General features: G+C 38.2%; 2 protein-coding genes across 7 annotated transcripts in view; one reads left to right on the top strand and one right to left on the bottom strand.

Moving 5' to 3' along the window:
• Nucleotides 1–16,288, bottom strand: part of LOC133642664 (aldehyde dehydrogenase family 16 member A1-like) — a 34,499-nt gene extending 18,211 nt beyond the window's left edge. The window contains exons 1-8 of the mRNA XM_062037006.1: nt 16,045–16,288; nt 9,354–9,453; nt 6,593–6,719; nt 6,353–6,510; nt 3,235–3,312; nt 2,946–3,133; nt 2,700–2,858; nt 238–396 (exon numbers count right to left, since the gene is read on the bottom strand). Coding sequence (XP_061892990.1) covers nt 238–396; nt 2,700–2,858; nt 2,946–3,133; nt 3,235–3,312; nt 6,353–6,510; nt 6,593–6,719; nt 9,354–9,453; nt 16,045–16,134 — 1,059 coding nt within the window. The 5' untranslated portion in view covers nt 16,135–16,288. The remainder of the gene's footprint in view (nt 1–237; nt 397–2,699; nt 2,859–2,945; nt 3,134–3,234; nt 3,313–6,352; nt 6,511–6,592; nt 6,720–9,353; nt 9,454–16,044) is intronic.
• The window catches only part of LOC133642665 (histone acetyltransferase KAT7-like), a 55,947-nt gene continuing 50,240 nt past the window's right edge, over nt 15,978–21,684 (top strand). For 4 of the 6 annotated variants that reach the window (XM_062037008.1, XM_062037011.1, XM_062037009.1 and 1 more), the window contains exons 1-2: nt 15,978–16,076; nt 17,853–17,997. In XM_062037008.1, coding sequence (XP_061892992.1) covers nt 16,017–16,076; nt 17,853–17,997 — 205 coding nt within the window. In that variant the 5' untranslated portion in view covers nt 15,978–16,016. Of the gene's footprint in view, nt 16,077–16,639; nt 16,835–17,852; nt 17,998–21,684 lie in introns of those variants that run through there. The other 2 variants (XM_062037012.1, XM_062037010.1) reach the window with 1 other exon arrangement.

Genomic DNA, 21,684 nt, shown 5'->3' with positions numbered 1-21,684 from the left:
TGATGCGTTATACGTGATACATCATCGGCGAGGACAAGAGCATAGCTATATAATACAACTATATATATTTGTCATTAGTTCCAACAGATTTCTAATTCTATGAATTTTTACTTCTATTCTAAATTTATGTATTCATGTTGTGAAATATTTCATATATAGATGCACTTATGTTAGGTATGTTTTTTTGGTGCAACTTTCCATGCATAAATAAATTAGCAAAAATGTTTTGTGACTAACCGTGGCCCCCTTGTGTTGAGCTTCCTGCACTGCGGCGTCCACTAGCAACCTGGCTTCACAGCTGGGAAGAGGCACACACTTCAAGCCTGCAATGCGCAGCTGCAGACGGTCCACCACATTGTTTAACACACTCTCCTGCACACACAGCACCCAGTGTGTCTGTAGGAATAAAGGAAGGACTGCTAAGGAAACAAGTTTAAAACAATCAATCCATAAATAAAATTTCATTTGTATAGATAGCACAGGCTACTTCAATTTGACCCGCGAGACTATACAAATAGTAATTTGGCAGGGATGGGTATTTTTATATCAAATTTGAATATTTTGGATCTGATAGATGTTAATTTATCACCATCTAGTGGACAACATAAGTAACTCACATGGAAGTGTGCTTTGATGATTTTAAGTACATGTCATGGAGCAGGGAAAAAAATTCACCCAGCATAAAAAGTCAACACACATGGTCACTCATAACACAACCTCCTCACAAAAGTTTGTGGATATTATAAAAAACATCCAATCAACCTTTCAAATGTGAAATTACACCCATTTAAATCCATTGCAAGGCATGCAAAACAAAATGCAAAACAGTGTATCCAATTATCCATGTTTGACTTTTAGCTGCTTGATATTTCTGATTGATTACAATGCTTTAAGGAGGTCGTCACGGAAGTAAACACTGTAGGAGCTTTAACTTTTACATACTCCTAATTAGGGATGTCCGATAATGACTTTTTTGCCGATATCCGATATTGTCCAACTCTTAATTACCGATACCGATATCAACCGATACCGATATATACAGTCGTGGAATTAACACATTATTATGCCTAATTTGGACAACCAGGTATGGTGAAGATAAGGTCCTTTTTAAAAAAAATTAATAAAATAAAATAAGATAAATAAATTAAAAACATTTTCTTGAATAAAAAAGAAAGTAAAACTATATAAAAACAGTTACATTGAAACTAGTAATTAATGAAAATGAGTAAAATTAACTGTTAAAGGTTAGTACTATTAGTGGACCAGCAGCACACACAATCATGTGTGCTTACGGACTGTATCCCTTGCAGACTGTATTGATATATAATGTAGGAACCAGAATATTAATAACAGAAAGAAACAACCCTTTTGTGTGAATGAGTGTGAATGAGTGTAAATAGGTGAGGGAGGTTTTTTGGGTTGGTGCACTAATTGTAAGTGTATCTTGTGTTTTTTATGTTGATTTAATAAATAAAAAATAAAATAAAAAATAAAAAAACGATACCGATAATGAAAAAACCGATACCGATAATTTCCAATATTACATTTTAAAGCATTTATCGGCCGATAATCGGACATCTCTACTCCTAATATTCAATCAAAATAATTATTAATTACCGTAATTTCCGGACTATAAGCCGCTACTTTTTCCCCTCGTTCTGGTCCCTGCGGCTTATACAAGGGTGCGGCTTATTTACGGCCTGTTCTTCTCCGACACCGACGAAGAGGATTTCGGTGGTTTTAGTACGCAGGAGGAAGACGATGACACAATGATTAAAGACTGACTTTTCATATACCGATAGGCTGGTTATTTTGATAACGTACAGGCGAGCACTTTGTATTACTTTGCACCGTTGTATTATTTGTACTCTGCACGAATGCTGTTCGCCATGTCAAAGATGTGAAAGTTTGATTGAATGATTGAAAGATTTATTGTTAATAAATGGGACGCTTTGCGTTCCCAAACAGTCATCTCTGTCCCGACAATCCCCTCCGTGGTAGCAGGAACTCCTATATACTACGGTAATTACACATCAAAACCCTGCGGCTTATAGTCGGGTGCGGCTTATATATGGAGCAATATGTATTTTCCCCTAAATTTAGCTGGTGCGGTTTATAGTCAGGTGCGGCTTATAGTCCGGAAATTACGGTATATATCCATTATATTATCTTTATTTTCATGACTATTTACATTGTAGATTGTCACTGAATGCATCAACACTATGAGTTATGTACTAAACAAAAAAAGGTGAAATAACTGAAAACATGTTTTATATTCTAGCTTCTTTAAAATAGCCACCCTTTGCTCTGATTACTGCTTTGCACACTCTTGGCATTCTCTCGATGAGCTTCAAGAGGTAGTCACCAGAAATGGTTTCACTTCACAAGTGTCTGAGTTTTGATGCCTTCAGTGACAATCTACAAGGTAAATAGTCTTGAAATTAAAGAAAACACATTGAAATGAGAAGGTGTGTCCAAACTTTTGGCCTGTACTGTATATGTACATACAGTATATATATACAACTATATTTACATACATACATATATACACACATATATTTTTTTAGCCCAGTGCCTCCCAGTCAACAAGTTTGGACACCCCAGGTACCAAACAGGTTCCTCAAAGAGCTTCACAAACTCATCCCCTGATATAAACCCACATCCGAGCGAGGAAAACAAACAAATCTGCCCTGTGTCACCTCTTTTTTCTTTTTGAAGGCAGTCTCTATCACGTCATCCACAGCACTGTTGATATCAGCAGACTCAAAGATAATGATGGGGCATGTGGCGCCGATGGTCGGGGTTACGGAGACTGGGACACCCATCCCTGCTGTGGCTTTACACAGCTTCATGCCGTCCTGGAGCAGAATTTTAAAAAACACCCCTTAGTATAGATTATGTAGGTATCCCCAATGTTGGTTAAATATATATGTCTATATGTGCACCTGCTTGTTGCCACTGTAGGTGACATAGCTGATGTTGGGGTTCATGGCCACATCAGCAGCCAGTGAGATGTCACTGCCAGTTAAAACACTGAGGGCCCCTGCAGGGATGCCTGCAGCCATGAAAAGTTGAGACAGCAGAAGCATTGGAGCTGCAGTACACTGACCAGGGACAATAATGACAGCGTTACCTATGGAAAATACATACATTTTAGTGTCTCACAACATCTTAACAAAAGAAAAGAAAATCATGATAAACTTGTACGTTGTCAACCCAAAACAACTTTCTTACCCATGGCTAGCGCGGGCAAAACTTTGAGCATCAGGGGATAGAGAGTGCAGTCATCAGAGGTAACCACTGCAACCAAACCTGCAAAACAGCAAAAGCAGAACATGAAGAAATGACTCATTTGTGGGGAAAATGAGAATCGCAACACGTAGCGCCCAAACTGTATAAGTACAATACCTTTAACTGCCTCAAACATTATGGATTAAAATAAGTTAAAAAACAGGGCGTTTTAGCTGATAAAGCAAAATTCTCTCTAAAAGCTTGAGGATCAGCTGAAAGTTCCTCGCAGTTACATTCCATGACCTCCAGTGAAAGGTGGAAAAAAACAACCATAAAAAGCCCTAAAAAAATCCTATTGTTGGTCATCTCAACCCTTTAATAAGTGGAGTGAAGTGTATTATATTTATATAGAGCTTTTTGTCTAGAGACCCAAAGCGCTTTGCATAAGAGTCCTGCACAAGGGACACAACGGCAGTGACTAGGATGGCGGAAGCTGGAATCGAACAGGGATCCCTCAGGTGGCGGGCACGGCCGCTTTACCATATGAGCCACGTCGCCTCATATAAGCTTCTCACTGTTACTAAAAACATTCCAAATGTAGTTTTGCACACTGATAAACAATTACAGGCATAAAGAATTGTATACCTTTTAAACTTTAATATTGCTTTATTATCTGATTGTGCAACAAATGTTTATTTATTTATAATACATATTTATTTATTTATGAAACAGATGTTTTTTGTTAAAGGTGTTTAATAAAAATACAAGCATGTTTAACACATGTTTCATGTTGTAATTGTATGAATGTTCAAAATAAAATCAAACCATAACCATAACTTACAGATTATTTTATTTCATGAAGACAAGAATATAAATTGGTGTATTACCTGAATCGGATGACTTGTAATATTTTTTGACTTGAAATGGGACATGATTCACAAAAGTGCTGATAACGTCCACATTTTCGCTTTTACAATGTGTAGGAGAAAAAAAGCCCTCCTTTCTGTCCAATACCACATGAAAGTGGTTGGTTTTTGGCATCTTATTTGTCCAGCTTCCATACTCCTTTTTATACTTTCCAAAAAATATATAGACGGCAAACTCCGTAGCTTGCTAGCTTGTGTGCGCTCACGCTTCCCGAGACTCTTATTTTGTTAGCGCATGCAGGATAGAGCAGCACTTTTATTGTGAAGACAGGAACTGTGCGGTCAGTCTTTAGGGTTTTGACAGCAGGTACGCCGTTAAAGTCTTTTAAAATATAAAGTGTTTATCGCCTTCCTTTCAGTCTTTTTTTTTCTTAATACTGAGCTCGCCGCAACCAGCGTCATCTCACAAGATCCTCGGGTGCCGTAAATTTCAATCAAGTGACGAAAGTCACGTCACAGTGAAGATTGCTAATCGCTAATTTTTAGGACTATTTTTTAATGCCTGGCTGGCGATCGACTGACACACCCGCTGCGATCGACCGGTAGCTCGCGATCTATTATGCCAGGGGTGGGCAATTAATTTTTACCGGGGGCCGCATGAGCAACCCGAGCACTGCTGGAGGGCCACACCGACAATATTTCAATTAAATTTTGCTCAAATTATTTTTGATATACCGTAAGATAGATAATAATAATAATATTTTCATTTAACCTAACTTATCTTTATACAAAAGCAGATGGCTTTTGATGGTTTTATTTTTAACACTTTCTTACACAACACTTCCTGATGTATATTACAATACAAAAATTTCAATTTCTGTCACTTTATCCTGCATCCTCTTTGTTGTGAACGTAGCACGCCTGTAAGGTGATTGGCGAAGAAGGAGGAAGCGTTGCTGTTGCGGAAACGAGATAAGTTGAGCTGTGTTAGTATAGCATGCTCAATAAAAGTTTAAAAAGTGCATCAGACTTGGTGTGCACTTCTTCTGGACGCTACAATTCATGTCAGAAGTGGGATGAAATGCCTCCCAGTTCGCCTTGCCATCAAACCTGGGAGTCTTCATTGAGGGCGGAATTCCCCCCGTGGCAAGCAGCGTGGCTGCACCTGTAAACGCTCTCTCTCTCTCTCTCTCTTTGCGGCGAGCTCCTCACGTGGCACGTACCTCCCGATGACGTAGCACACAAACAGTGCAGTATGCGCAAAGTTTTACTTCTGCCACCAATTGTAGCGTCCAGAAGAAGTGCACATCAAGTCTGACGCTCTTTTTAAACTTTTATTGAGCAAGCTATACTAACACAGCTCAACATATCTCGTTCCTTCCACACGCACGTCTCCCCACTCCTCATTTACGCAACTCAAGAAGACAACATCTACTTCAGCAGGTCGTTACACTATATTCTTTAAACACAGCAACGTGTGTACCACAAATAAACACACGGCTTTACCTTTACTTGGCAGTCCAAGTCTTGTTGAAAACACGCCATTCGTCATCAACTTTTCTCTTTTTAGCGTCTCGGGGATAACCGGGCATCACTTGTCGCTGTGCGCCTTCCCTCACAGGACATACGCACATATAACACTTTTCAAAATAAAAGCAGCACAGTTGTATTGCACGCACGACAAAGATGTTTTTTTAAATTTATTTTGTAATTTGAGATTGCCGCTGCGCGCACGGGCATACGTCCACACGGAAGTAATACAAATAACGCTTTTCAAAACAAAAGCAGCACCGTTGTATTGCACACTCGAAATAGATGCTTTTTTAAATTTATTTTGTAATTTATAATTGGCCTCACGCGGGCCGGACAGGGACGTACAAAGGGCCGGATGCGGCCCGCGGGCCGCACAATGCCCAGGTCTGTATTATGCCCTAATATAATTTATTGGTAAAACTCAAAATACTTAAATAACTTCTTGTGACGCTGACTTATGATTTCAAAACAAAGGTAACCATCAGTTTGTACAGAAAAAAGTTTGATCAAATGCCTGGGCAATTGTGTGGTATCATTAGGCGAACACATTTATATTTATACATATTCACTGTTACATGGGGCCCCTCTGAAGGCAACCATGACTGCAATGTGGCCCTCAGTGAAAACGAGTGCCACCCTTGTTTCTATAATAAACCTCTACAGAACTTATCACACATTAAAATAGTGTGCTTGTTTGTGGCGACATGGCCTAGTTTGCCTACCCAGTGGCTTCCAGTGTGCAATGAGCCTGTCTCTGAGCTGAGCCCAGCTGCTGTAGTACTGCAACATTCGAACCAGGGCGGAGGAGCTGAAGGAGGCTTGACACAGGTCACACAGCTCAGTGACGCTCTGGCCATGTTGCCCGAGGGTGCTCGCCAACCTGTTATTAGCAGACAAGTGTCATGCTGAAGACAGAGGTTGGGAAGGGTCGGAAACGTGTAAGATCGTGATGTTACGTTTACCTGAGCAGGACTTTGGATCTCTGGTAGCAGGAGAGGCCACTCCAAACATCAAAGCCCTGAAGGGCAGAGGATATACACTGGGAAATATCAGCCTCTACAGCGCACACCGTGTGACACACGAGATCACCTAGACAGCAGGCACAGGGGGAAAAACATATGCAGTGTTTTTCATACTTTCATGTACAGACCCTTTCCAAAAAATGTGAATATCATGGAAAAGTTTAGTTGAGTTTGAGTTTATTTGGAACATGCATGCATACAACATGATACATCACAATTTCCATTTTCTCTTTTCAACATGTTCGAAAAGGAGTAGGAAGAAGCAGAGCTTATTTCATTCTACCCCTTTTCTTTTACATAACAGTTGCTAAAACATTTGTTCACTTCCCGTTCTCAATTTATTCACAGTATACTCTATAAGTAATCACAATAAAAATAAATAAATAAATAATACTCGGTGAAGTAAGTTACATTTCATATGGTGAGATGAGTAAGATTATTTTGAAAATGAACGGATGGATGGATGAAATAAATTCAGAATGTTTATCATGGTTCTTCTTCTTTGTACTTTGTAAACACTTTAAGTTTGAAGAGTTTCTTGAAGTGGATCATATTAGTACATTGTTTAATTGCTTTGCTTAATCCATTCAATAATTTAATTCCACATAGATATACTGAAGGTCTTAAGTGTTGTACTTGCATAGAAATGTTTTAAATAAAATTTTTCTCTAAAATTATATTTCTCCTTTATTGAGAATTGTTGTATATTCTTGGGTAGGAGATTATAGTTTGCTTTGTGTATAATTTTAGCTGTTTGCAAATTCACTATGTCGTGAAATTTCAGTATTTTTGATTCAACTAATAAAGGGTTTGTATGTTCTCTATATCAGAATCAGAATCAGAATTAGAATAGTTTTATTGCCATTGTTTGAGAACGTGTTATCAAACTAAGAACTTTTCTTGGTGCAATCGTGCAACATAAAACACGTATTTGGTAAAAAAAAAAAAAAAGAGCTGTAACTGAGCTATCAGATCTTGTTATAGACTTAGAAGGAATTCATTCAACATTATGTATTATTCTAACTGATCTTTTTTGTAACACCGTTAATGAATGAAGTGTACTTTCGTAGTTATTTCCCCATATTTCTACACAATAACTCAGATATGGTAACACTAGCGAGCAGTAGAGAATATGAAGTAATTTTTGGTCTAGAACATGTTTTGCTTTATTCATTATTGACGTGTTTCTTGCTACTTTATGTTGTATATTTTTTACATGAGATTTCCAGTTCAATTTATCATCAATCATTATACCTAGAAATTTGCTTTCATTTACTCTTTCAATTTCTATTCCATCTATTTGTATTTGACATTCTCTTCTACTGTTACCAAATAGCATTATTTTGATTTTACTGAGATTCAAAGATAGTCTGTTTTTGTCAAACCATCTTTTCAATTTGTTAATTTCTTCTGTTATTATTTGTATTATCTTCTGTGTGTTCTCTCCTGAACAAAACGCATTTGTATCGTCCGCCGCCGTTGGCTTGAGGCTAACGGCTCTTCCAACTCGCCATATTTCAGCGTATCAGTGCCTCTCAACTGACCAAAATCAGGTCGAAGATGCCAGGTGACACTCCTGTGGCTGTGATCGCAAATCAGTGGTCAAAATCTTCAGACTTAAAGAAAACTCCGGTAGCAGAAGCGGAGCCTTTTTCTTTGCGTTCTTTCTCATTGACAGGAAGTGACGTCTTGTGTGTAAAGTGTATTTATTTCCATAATTCCATTCAAAACATTAAACTTCTGTAGATTATAGATTCAGGGCCACAACTTTAATAATTTCAAGTATTCAGTTGTTTATTTGTACATAATTTGGGCCTTCAGCTCACAAAATCCACAAAAACAGGATTTCAAAAAAATTGAATTATGTGAAGAAATCAGCCCAAATTTTACAGGGCATGAATGTTTTAAACTGAATGTCACGCAATACTCATCTACTAAACTCAAAGGTTGTCATTAAATTGCTTCACTTTGGTTCAATTGTCTCAGTTAAGATCAATATGGGGAAGACTGCAGACTTGACAACTGGCCAGAAGACCATCATTGATACCCTCCATAGGATGTAGGCCACAAAGGTTCATAGCAAAGGAGGCTGGCTGATCACAGACTGTTGACTATTGTGTCCAAGCATATCGATGGAAAGTCGAGTAGAAGGGCAAAATGTGGCAGGAGAAGATGCACCAGCAAAAGAGCTGACTGTGGGCTTCGGCGGATCATCAAACAGACAAAATTAATGAATCTGGCAGAGAAGTAAATTTCTTCACAATATTCAAATTTTTTGAAATCCTATTTTCGTGGGTTTTATGAGCTGGAAGCTTAAATTATGTACAAATGAACAACTAAATACTTGAAATTGTTTACGTTGTGGGCCCTGAATCAATAATCTATGGCAGTTTAAGGCTTTGAATGGAATTATGGAAATAAATACACCTATCCATGATATTCTATTTTTTTTGAAAGGGTCTGTAATATCCCATGGCTGTCTGAGTGGTTTGTTGTTACAAGTCTCGACAGTAGATGGCATTGTTACCCACACATAGAAGGTGCTCTTTGATTTATCATTATTATAGCATCACTGTTAGGAAAGCTAGAAACTGTTTTTCGCCTAAAGTCTGATTTATCACAATTGTCAATATAGCTGTCGGAATTTTTTTTTGTTTCAGTGCAGGCTGTGCAGCTTTCATGGCTCCAAAACTGATCTCACCCCTGGAGTCCCTCAGTGAGAGAGTCTGTCTGTCTTCTGGACGGACAAACTTGCCATCGATAAACAGACCCAGAGCGCGGGAATGATGATTCAGCCAGGCCTGAAGGAGCAGAGAGATGGCACACATTAATATCTTCACAATTTGAATGCAACGCTAAAAGGCAAAAAGCGCTTTGGGAGACAGCGGACATGATTGGTTGGAAAACGGTGGCTTCTGCTGGACATTGGCTGATCAAGGCTGGTGTGGTAGATGAGGACGAGAGTAAACTATTAACAGACTGAGGAGCAAAGTTCCAAATTGAACAACCTCAGATAAAGCGTTTATATCTGTGTCTATTTGCAGGTGAAACTTGTCCCTCCATCTTGTCTCCACCTTAGAGCAGTTGTGTACAAAGTGTGGCCCAAGGCATTTGTCAGCAGATTTTTTTTGCTAATTTGCTTTGTCAGCTACAACACAAAGCAAATATGTTAATATTTTATTGACAGTTTGGCACTTGGGTGTCAAATTTGTTTTCACTAAGGTCCACATTGCAGTTATGGCTGCTCTCCGAGGGCCACTTGTTACAGTAAATACTGTATGTATGACTTCTATCTTCTCGTGATATTACACAATTCCATATGCATTTGATGACTAGGTTTTTTACGCACAAATTGATGGATAATATACTTTCTTTTGAATTCATAAGTGAGGGGAACAAGCATTTCATTCTAACAAAGATGTTTGGAATATGCAGTACAGGCCAAAAGTTTGAACACACCTGCTCATTCAATGCGTTTTCTTTATTTTAATGACTATTTACATTGTAGATTGTCACTGAAGGCATCATAACTGAATGAACACGTGGAGTTATGTACTTCGCCCTGAGATCGGTAGGTCGTGAGTTCAAACCCCGGCCGAGTCATACCAAAGACTATAAAAATGGGACCCATTACTTCCCTGCTTGGCACTCAGCATCAAGGGTTGGAATTGGGGGTTAAATCACCAAAAATTATTCCTGGGCGCGGCCACCGCTGCTGCCCACTGCTCCCCTCACCTCCCAGGGGCTGAACAAGGGGATGGGTCAAATGCAGAGGACAAATTTCACCACACCTGGTGTGTGTGTGACAATCATTGGTACTTTAACTTTAACAAAAAAAGGTGAAATAACTGAAAACATGTTTTGTATTCTAGTTCCTTCAAAATAGCCACTCTTTGCTCTGATTACTGCTTTGCACACTCTTGGCATTCTCTTGATGAGCTTCAAGCACACCTGTGAAGTTAAAACCATTTCAGGTGACTACCTCTTGAAGCTCATTAAGAGAATGACAAAAGTGTGCGAAAAAGTAATCAGAGCAAAGGGTGGCTATTTTGAAGAAACTAGAATATAAAACATGTCAATGATCGATTTTAACCATGCACCATAATATATAGTAATATAAGGTAGTAGAGATTATCACAGTCAGTCATTATTATTATTTAATCACAATTATTGAAGTTCAACGATTTGGTGCATTTGCAAACAGCTAAAATTATGCACGAAGCAAACTATAACCTGCTACCCAAGAATGTACAACAATTTTTCTCAACAAAAGAGGAGAAATATAACCTTAGAGGAAAATCTAATTTAAAACATTTGTATGCTCGTACAACACTTAAAACCTTTAGCATATCAGTATGTGGAATTAAATTATGGAACGGATTAAGCAAAGAAATCAAACAAAGCACCAATATGATTCAGTTTAAGAGACTGTTCAAACTACAAGTGATCACAAAGTACACAGAACAAGAATTATAATGAACATCTTGAACCCTTTTTTTCCCTTTATTGAGACAAAGAATATTTATTTATTTAATTTTTGTATGCTTACTATGGTATATTATTTATTTATTATTTATGTGTTCACTGTGCTGTTACAGAGAACAAGGAAATTGGATAAAATTGCTATGGTATGAAAAGGGGTAGGATTAAAAAAGCTTGGCTTCTTCCTACTCCTTTTCGGACGTGCTGTAATGAAACAACTGGAATTGTGTGATGCGTTACATTGTATCGTATGCATGTTCCAAATTTACTGAAACTGAACTGAACTGTACATTTAGTGAGAAAAGATGATGCACTTTATTGGCGTGGGCCAATAAGTGATGTGGCGGGTCAGATCTGGCCCCCGGGCCTTGAGTTTGACACCTGTGATATTATTGACATAGTGATTTTCTACTGGTATCAAATATGCCCCCTAGCGTTTTTCTATTTTTCTGTACAAAAACTTAGACACTTATGCCTTAAATAATGCGCAAACTCAGGTGAAATATTACACTTTTGTAATAAGACAATATTACTTTATAGGAGGAATGACATTTCCTGAGGTTACTGTACAGTAGACTGACCATACGTCCTCTTTTTGCCGGACATGTCCTCTTTTGCGGGGCTGTCCGGGCGGAGTTTCTTAAGTGCCTCAAATGTCCGGCATTTTGAGTTAGGGTTGCGTGTATTTTCAATGTACGTCCAGGGTTAAGAAGGGGTTAAAAACAAAACAAATTGTGAAGGTGTGCGCACGCAGCAGCATTCGAGAGGGAGGGGCAGAGACAGAGAGAGCGAGAGAGTTATGATAAACGCGCATGCGTTTATAACTAAATACATGTACATATGTATTAGGGCTGTGAATCTTTGGGTGTCCCACGATTCGATTCAATATCGATTCTTGGGGTCACGATTCCATTCAAAATCGATTTTTTTTTTTCAATTCAACATGATTCTCGATTCAAAAAGGATTTTTTTTCCCCGATTCAAAAGGATTCTCTATTCATTCAATACATATGATTTAAGCAGGATCTACCCCAGTCTGCTGACATGCAAGCAGAGTAGTAGATTTTTGTAAAAAGCTTTTATAATTGTAAAGGACAATGTTTTATCAACTGATTGCAATGATGTAAATGTGTTTTAACTATTAAATGAACCAAAAATATGACTTATTTTATCTTTGTGAAAATATTGGACACAGTGTGTTGTCAAGCTTATGAGATGCGATGCAAGTGTAAGCCACTGTGACACTATTGTTTTTTGGGGTTTTTTAAATAAATGTCTAATGATAATGTCAATGATGGATTTTTAATCACTGCTATGTTGAAATTGTAACTAATATTGATACTGTCGTTGATAATATTCATTTTTGTTTCACTACTTTTGGTTTGTTCTGTGTCGTGTTTGTGTCTCCTCTCAATTGCTCTGTTTATTGCAGTTCTGAGTGTTGCTGGGTCGGGTTTGGTTTTGGAATTGGATTGCATTGTTATGGTATTGCTGTGTATTGTTTTGTTGGATTGATTAATTTAAAAAATAAATAAAATTAAATTAAAAAATTAAAAAATATAGATGAATAAAAAAATCGATTTTTTAAAAATGAGAATCGATTCTGAATCGCACAACGTGAGAATCGCGATTCGAATTTGAATCGATTTTTTCCCACACCCCCTAATACAGGGGTGGGCAATTAATTTTCACCGGGGGCCGCATAAGCAACCCGAGCACTGCTGGAAGGCCACACAACAATATTTCAATTACATTTTGCTCAATATTATTTTTGATATACCGTAAGATATATAATAATGATGATAATAATAATAATAATTAATAATAATAATAATAATAATAATTTAATTTAACCTAACTTAACTTTATACAAAAGCAGATTGCTTTTGATGGTCACTTTATCCTGCATTATCCAACATTTTCCCCCATCAGATTTGGACAACCATCTGTTGTTAAAAATAGTTTTTAATCATATTTATTTTATATTGGTTTTATCTGTAATTGTTTTTTCTTTTTATTCAGTCAATGGTGGAGATAAGGATAATATTTGAATATTGTTTTTAATATTGTTGTGCAGCACTTTGGAAACATTTTGTTGTTTAAATGTGCTATATAAATAAAGTGGATTGGATTGTTACACCTGCCAGCTTGTCCCATTTCAGTCCTAACATGTCCAAACACGCATTTACCTATGTGAACAAGTCATTACCTGTGGTTGTCACTTTAATTGACTGCATGGCTGCCAGCTACTCCGTGATTTGAAAGTCTGCAGTTATCCCACGTGAGAAGAGCAGCTGGGCGGTGTCACGTACATCACAGCTCTCATCCAAAGTTAGCGAAAAACAGTCCATGTCTTCGGGCATACAGCGCAACAAAGTCCAATAAGCACTCCTTAATAAACTCTCCGTCAGAAAACGCCTTACTATTTCTGGCGCTTTTGTGAGAAATGACGAAACTTGTCCTGACGGCTGCATCTCTGGGGGTGTGAAATATGGCAAACAGTCCTTGTTGGGTTTGCAGTTTTACCATCAACGCATCAGCCTCCCTTGCGCGTGCTTCACCAGACACATTCCGGTATTTTCCCTCGTGTTTCTTCGTGTAGTGGCGATTAAAATGATATTCTTTAAACACAGCAAGCTGTGCACCACACATTAAGCACACGGCTTTACCATTAATTTATGTAAAGAAATACTTGCCGGTCCATGTCTTGTTGGAAACACACCATTCGTCATCAACTTTTCTTTTTTTAGCGTCTCATCACTTGTCTCTATGCACCTTCACTCACAGGTTCCCCCCGGACATACGGCATAAATAACACATTTCAAAATAAAAGCAGCACAGTTGTATTGCGCGCACGACATAGATGTTTTTTAAACTTTATTTTGTCATTTGTGATTGCGCCGTTCAATTCACTCACAATCGCACACGCGCATACGTCCACACGGAAGTAATACAAATAACGCTTTTCAAAACAAAAGCAGCACCGTTGTATTGCACACTCGACATAGATACTTTTTGAAATTTATTTTGTAATTTATGATTGGCCTCACGCGGGCCGGACAGGGATGCGCAAATGGCCGCCCTAATATGTATACAAATTTGTTTTCTTTTTTTTATTATTATTTTTTAATGAATTAAGTAATGTTTATGACAACCTTTTTCCAAAACACAATATAGTATGTGAGATATAACAGGATAATGCATACGTTTATCATTTGTTTTCAAAACGCTTACAAAAAAGTGGGACCCCAAAAATTTACTGTGGGACCCCATTTAGAAAATTCCTAGCGCCAACACTGCTGTCAACAGAGGAGAAAAAATGCTTTATTTAAAGGCCTACTGAAAGCCACTACTACCGACCACGCAGTCTGATAGTTTATATATCAATGATGAAATCTTAACATTGCAACACATGCCAATACGGCCGGGTTAACTTATAAAGTGCAATTTTAAATTTCCCGCTAAACTTCCGGTTGAAAATTCCTTTGGAGGATGACGCATGCGCGTGACGTAGCCAGTGAAACAGAGGTATGGCTTCCCCATTGAAGCCAATACGAAATAGCTCTGTTTTCATCTCATTATTCCACAGTATTCTGGACATCTGTGTTGGTGAATCTGTCGCAATTTGTTCATTGCATTATGGAGAAAGAAGCTGAGCAAGCAAAGAAGAAAGTTGTCGGTGCAAAGCGGAGTATTTTGCAAGGGAAGTCAGCAACACAACACAGTCGGTGTTTCATTGTTTACATTCCCGAAAGATGCAGTCAAGATCGAAGAATTCGGACAACAGAGACTCTTATCAGGAGGACGAGGACTTTGATTTGGATACGCAGACGCAATACCGTGAGTACGCAGCTGCGCTTCCAAACATTCGATCGCTTGCCCGTACGTGCGTGTCACGTACGTAACTTTGGTTAAATATATAAGCTTTATGAACCTTGGGTTAGGTGAACGGTCCTTTGGGCTGAGTGAGTGTGTGCGTTGTGCAGGTGTTTGAATTGTATTGGCGGGTTATATGGACGGGATCCCGTCCATATAACCCGCTCGAGTTATAACTAGCTCGAGCTAGTAGCTAGGAGCTAGCATAACAAACACCTAGGTGTTTTTATGCGGGATTAATTTGTGGCATATTAAATATAAGCCTGGTTGTGTTGTGGCTAATAGAGTATATATATGTCTTGTGTTTATTTACTGTTGTAGTCATTCCCAGCTGAATATCAGGTCACCCCCGGCTCTCACAGCATCTTCCCTATCTGAATCGCTTCCACTCCCCACTAGTCCTTCACTTGCACTTTCCTCATCCACAAATCTTTCATCCTCGCTCAAATTTATGGGGTAAATCGTCGCTTTTTCGGTCCGAATCGCTCTCGCTGCTGGTGGCCATGATTGTAAACAATAGGGAACTTTGCAGATATGTTCAACCGACTACGTCACGCTACTTCCGGTAAGGGCAAGCCTTTTTTTTAATCAGATACCAAAAGTTGCGATCTTTATCGTCGTTGTTCTATACTAAATCCTTTCAGCAAAAATATGGCAATATCGCGAAATGATCAAGTATGACACATAGAAAAGATCTGCTATCCCCGTTTAAATAAAAACATTTAATTTCAGTAGGCTTTTAAATAAATATATTATTTATAAAGCAAGTTCGAGTATCATTGGCAAATGTTCACCTAGTCCCGGCCTTGGCACGCATATATGTGTCCTCTTTTTGGGATTTCACAATATGGTCAGCCTACAGTACAGTCCAGTCACGTGTTTGCCTTGTGAGCGACAGCCAGCGGGAAGTTAATGAACTGCACCTGAGTTCAAAGATGTTTAACGCGTGCTTGCTTTCAAATATATCAAACAAGAATACGTCTGAAAGCTTAGAATTTCGTTTTGCATGAGCGTAATTAATGTTAAGGATGTACCTGTGCAGAGCCACTGCTGGAACTTGCTGCTGGTCCGTACTCCATGCTTTGAAAAATATCGTGTACAGTCTTTGTGGTGGCACCGGCCATAATAGTTGCAACCTGTAAAGCAGTAAATTTCTACTGTACCATTAATTTGTATTTTTTTTCTCAATAGTTGTTAAAGGTCCAAAAATATTTGCTTTTCTGACGCGGCCCCCTGTGAGTACAGAAGGGAAAAAACTAACACGAGTGTGTCCGTCAATTCCACCGGCTAGAAACGTGAATTAAAATGTTGCTTCCGGCTTTGGCTAGGCGTTTGTTTTGTATTCGTTCTTTAAATTTACCAATGTACAGTTCCGAGGTTTTAATTAGATACATTTTGTCATTAATATCTTAATCCTGTATCCTATAACCAAATGTATTTGTCGGTGTTTTTAACCCTAACCCCATGGTAAGCAGCAAACATGGATATTTGGAGCTGGATATAGAACACATACCACGGTGACAATTAATCCATGCTAAATGAAAATAATATTTCTGAGCTTTTAGTCAGGACAATAATATAATATTTTAAACACATGAAAGTTGTGTCTTTTTCCACACGGCAGCATTTTGTCAACGGACTGAGCATGCGCGGTAGGAGCAAAAGCGGAACTGATGCGCGGTTTCCAGCTAATTGTGCTCACATTGAAACGATCATATTTGTGTGAATAATATTGATGGAACTTGGGATACATTACTCCCAATACACAGATTGATAATCTGTTCGATACGACACGTCACATATGTGAACATGCCCCGCAGAAAGGTAGGAGCATATGTTTGCTACAAATCAGCTTTGAAAGCAGACTGTGTAGCTGGAGCATAACATAACGTCATAGCTTAAGATGTGATGTAACGTTAAGACAAATAGAATGACTTAGGAAAATTAAATACAATACATTTAGACATTATTGTGTTTTTAGGTGCACGTTTTGTATCAACATGGGGTAATTCCGAGGAGTCGTCGTTTTGGTAGCAAATGTGTATTGCTGAGTTGTCTAAATGCTTTGCCTTTTAGTTTTAGGTGACATTGAGACTAGATTAAAACTGCTTATTTGATTTTCAAGAAATTAATCTACACAATGGGGGAAATGCGTTTATGATAATAACCTCCACTGCCATGAATACGACAACTTTACGTTGGTTTTGAGGCTGGTGCGTTGTGTCTGTACCAAAACAACGCCAGTGATTGGTCGAAATTTTGTTCAGCGTTGTTTTCATTGGTTCGACGTCAGACAGCCCCGCCTCTCCGCATATCTTATTGGCTGTATGCAAATTAGGTGCTCAGCTTTCTTGCTGTAAGTTTTGAATGACGTGCATTGTTAAAGAGTGACGTCTCGTTTGTCATTTGTCTATCATGAACATTTGATCAGGCTTTAAATCAATGTTTGCATTTTTTCCAAATAACGGAATACAATATCAGGTACCGTACACTTGCTTGGCTTGATTAACTCAAAGAGTTGTCACTAAAAAGCTAGTATTTATTACCGTAGTTTGAGTTATTCAACGTGGAGAAGTCTAATTAAATTAAATGCTTGGTGCTATTATAGTCAAAATCTGATGTACATATCGTAGTTAATAATTTATAATAATAAAAATAATAATACTTCATATACCAGTATTAGAAGGGAGATAATGCTCCTTCCCCAGGATGGGGTCTATGATGGATTATCCCATGGTAAAGAGAAGAGAGAAAAAAAAGAAAACACATTGAAATCCGTTCCAAGTTACTTTTCTTACGTTTGACTAGGGATTCATTATTACTGTTGTTGTTGTTTTTGCAGAGAACCACAGGCAGCAGTTCAGATGGGACGGAGGACTCCGATTTCTCTGCCGATCTTGAGCCAACCGAAACAGTCAGAAACACACAGCAACGTAAGAACGCGCGCCTGACTCGAACGTCCGTACGTCTCAGCCAAAGCACTCAAGGTAACTTTGAAAAATGTTTCTGTCTATATGGAGAAAAAAAACATCACCAAAAGTGTCAGGCCCAGGGTATGGTTTCGTTTTGTGTTTATATTATTCGACATCGGTTCCAATTAGGTACGTGTGAAACAGTTCCGATGCGTAAACGGTGCCAAAGCTTGTACAAACCCTGTTTCCATATGAGTTGGGAAATTGTGTTAGATGTAAATATAAACGGAATACAATGATTTGCAAATCATTTTCAACCCATATTCAGTTGCATATGCTACAAAGACAACATATTTGATGTTCAAACTGATAAACTTTTTTTTTTGTGCAAATAATCATTAACTTTAGAATTTGATGCCAGCAACACGTGACAAAGAAGTTGGGAAAGGTGGCAATAAATACTGATAAAGTTGAGGAATGCTCATCAAACACTTATTTGGAACATTCCACAGGTGAACAGGCTAATTGGGAACAGGTGGGTGCCATGATTGGGTACAAAAACAGCTTCCCAAAAAATGCTCTGTCTTTCACAAGAAAGGATGGGGCGAGGTACACCCCTTTGTCCACAACTGCGTGAGCAAATTGTCAAACAGTTTAAGAACAACATTTCTCAAAGTGCAATTGCAAGAAATTTAGGGATTTCACCATCTACGGTCCGTAATATCATCAAAAGGTTCAGAGAATCTGGAGAAATCACTGCACGTAAGCGGCATGGCCGGAAACCAACATTGAATGACCGTGACCTTCGATCTCTCAGACGGCACTGTGTCAACAAGCGACATCAATCTCTAAAGGATATCACCACATGGGCTCAGGAACACTTCAGAAAACCACTGTCACTAAATACAGTTGGTCGCTACATCTGTAAGTGCAAGTTAAAGCTCTACTATGCAAAGCGAAAGCCATTTATCAACAACATCCGGAAACGCCGCCGGCTTCTCTGGGCCCGAGATCATCTAAGATGGACTGATGCAAAGTGGAAAAGTGTTCTGTGGTCTGACGAGTCCACATTTCAAATTGTTTTTGGAAATATTCGACATCGTGTCATCCGGACCAAAGGGGAAGCGAACCATCCAGACTGTTATCGACGCAAAGTTGAAAAGCCAGCATCTGTGATGGTATGGGGGTGTATTAGTGCCCAAGGCATGGGTAACTTACACATCTGTGAAGGCACCATTAATGCTGAAAGGTACATACAGGATTTGGAACAACATATGCTGCCATCTAAGCGCCGTCTTTTTCATGGACGCCCCTGCTTATTCCAGCAAGACAATGCCAAGCTACATTCAGCACGTGTTACAACAGCGTGGCTTCGTAAAAAAAGAGTGTGGGTACTTTCCTGGCCCGTCTGCAGTCCAGACCTGTCTCCCATCGAAAATGTGTGGCGCATTATGAAGCGTAAAATACGACAGCGGAAACCCCGGACTGTTGAACGACTGAAGCGCTACATAAAACAAGAATGGTAAAGAATTCCACTTTCAAAGCTTCAACAATTAGTTTCCTCAGTTCCCAATCGTTTATTGAGTGTTGTTAAAAGAAAAGGTGATGTAACACAGTGGTGAACATGCCCTTTCCCAACTACTTTGGCACGGGTTGCAGCCATGAAATTCTAAGTTAATTATTATTTGCAAAAAAAAATGTTGTCACTGTAGTGCATTCAATTGAATATGGGTTGAAAAGGATTTACAAATCATTGTATTCCGTTTATATTTGCATCTAACACAATTTCCCAACTCATATGGAAACGGGGTTTGTACTTAAAAAGAGGAAAACACAAACAGGTTGTCCAAAAATCTGTCATCCATCCATTTTTTACCGCTTGACGAATGTCTCAAAGGGCTTCACGACAAGGAAAAACTAAAAAAATCCCAGACGGGTAAAAAGATGACTCCTTGAGAAGGGATCGTAGACGTAGGTACAGTAGTGGGTATAATTATTGAATTGTAAACTCGTATTGTTAAGTTAATTAGTTGTTTATTTATTCGATTAAGTCGGAGTCCAGTCTGTCAGGAAATTAGCTGATAACAGTGCTTATTTTTAGCGATATGGCTTCAAACATTTGGAAAAAAAATGCATACTTTACATATATACAGTATGTACAATGTATTTTTTCTGTTTTTGAGGTTACATAAAACTATAAAAGTTCTTTACTGCATCTCTTCATATCTTTGTAAAGCTGTAAACTAATATCATATCATCAGTTCATATGAGAATATAATATGGGAATCTAATACATATTTTTTCCCACACTATATGAAGTATATATTTTTTTTAATTTCAAGTGCTCCCTGGTGTACAAATAACTCTATTTGAGAACCACTGTTTTACAATTGTGTCCTTGGGTTCCTTAAAAGGTGCTACGGGAGATAAATCTAAGTTATCATTATTAAACTAAGTGCTGCATTTTTTACTTCAAAAACTGCCAGCACTGTGCCAAAACAAAACAACCATATTTTTAAAAAAAACACTGTTATGCTGGAATCCTTGAGAGGGGTCCAGCTTGGCCCCAGGCAAATTGACCAATTGCACAATTTGTTTTCAAGTTTTAACAGATATGATGTCATTTCTACTTCCATATTGGCACTTTTATTTTGTCGTGCAGAGAAAACATTTGATGAGAGATTATGTCAATACGCAGGATATTTTTTATTTCTTCTTTTGTCGTATTTTGAATGTACATGCTTGTTCTACAATGCAAGTCTTTGTCTTGCTTAACGTAAGTCCCATATAACACATCTGGTTTATCGTAGCCAGATCCTGTAGCCGCATTGCGGCCTTCAAAATAAAAGTAGGCCAAGTAATGCCACACTTTGTCTATTGCTGGTTTGCATATGATGTCACGCCTTTTTTCTTCTTAGCGACTTAATTCACACGATGGTCAAGCAGCTTGAGTGTAGCATTAATACAAGTGAGACTGAGTGTAGAGTTTGAGCAGAAAATTGGGTGTTCCAATCGTTCAAGTAGAGAGATAGGAAAGAACTTTCATGTAGTCCCGAAATAAGTCCTTCATAAAGGTAATAGAGTTAGGGGAAAAAAGAGTGCGTTGAAGAAAATGGCTCTTATAAATATCACTTTCATAATCTTGTGGAATACAATCAGACCGCTTTTGTCTGCAGAGATCAATTTGTAAAATGTTTGTTTGAACATTTGATTTGTTTGAGAAACTTTTTGTTTTTCCTCTACTATATTAGTAGTGTTTGAGAGCAGAACTAAACATAAAAAAGAACAATAGGTCGCATTAGTTAGTTTTTTTGTGATTGCCATGCCTAAAATAACTACAAAGACCTGGTTGTGCAAATAAACTAACATGTTAAGTTCTAATAATAAATAATGTTATTGTTGGTCCAATCTACCGTATTTCCATTGTCGATTTTCATAACAGTCACTAAAAGCTTAGTTGTTGCGCAGAAAAGCCAGGTACTTTTTTTCACCACGAATGACCACATTGCAATGTTTTTGGTGTTAGCATCAAGAAAATATCCTTAATAGTATTAATAAACTCAATACATCTCACATAGGCTCAACAGTATATACTAGGGCTGCGAATCTTTGGGTGTCCCACGATTCGATTCAATATCAATTCTTGGGGTCACGATTCGATTATAAATCGATTTTTTCGATTCAACGCGATTCTCGATTCAAAAACGATATTTTTCCGATTCAAAACAATTCTCTATTCATTCAATACATAGGATCTACCCC

Source organism: Entelurus aequoreus, linkage group LG25 (genome assembly GCF_033978785.1).
Source record: "Entelurus aequoreus isolate RoL-2023_Sb linkage group LG25, RoL_Eaeq_v1.1, whole genome shotgun sequence".
NCBI classification, from domain to species: domain Eukaryota; kingdom Metazoa; phylum Chordata; class Actinopteri; order Syngnathiformes; family Syngnathidae; genus Entelurus; species Entelurus aequoreus.
Note: the sequence above shows the minus strand (reverse complement) of the source record. Positions and strands in the feature narration are given on the sequence as shown.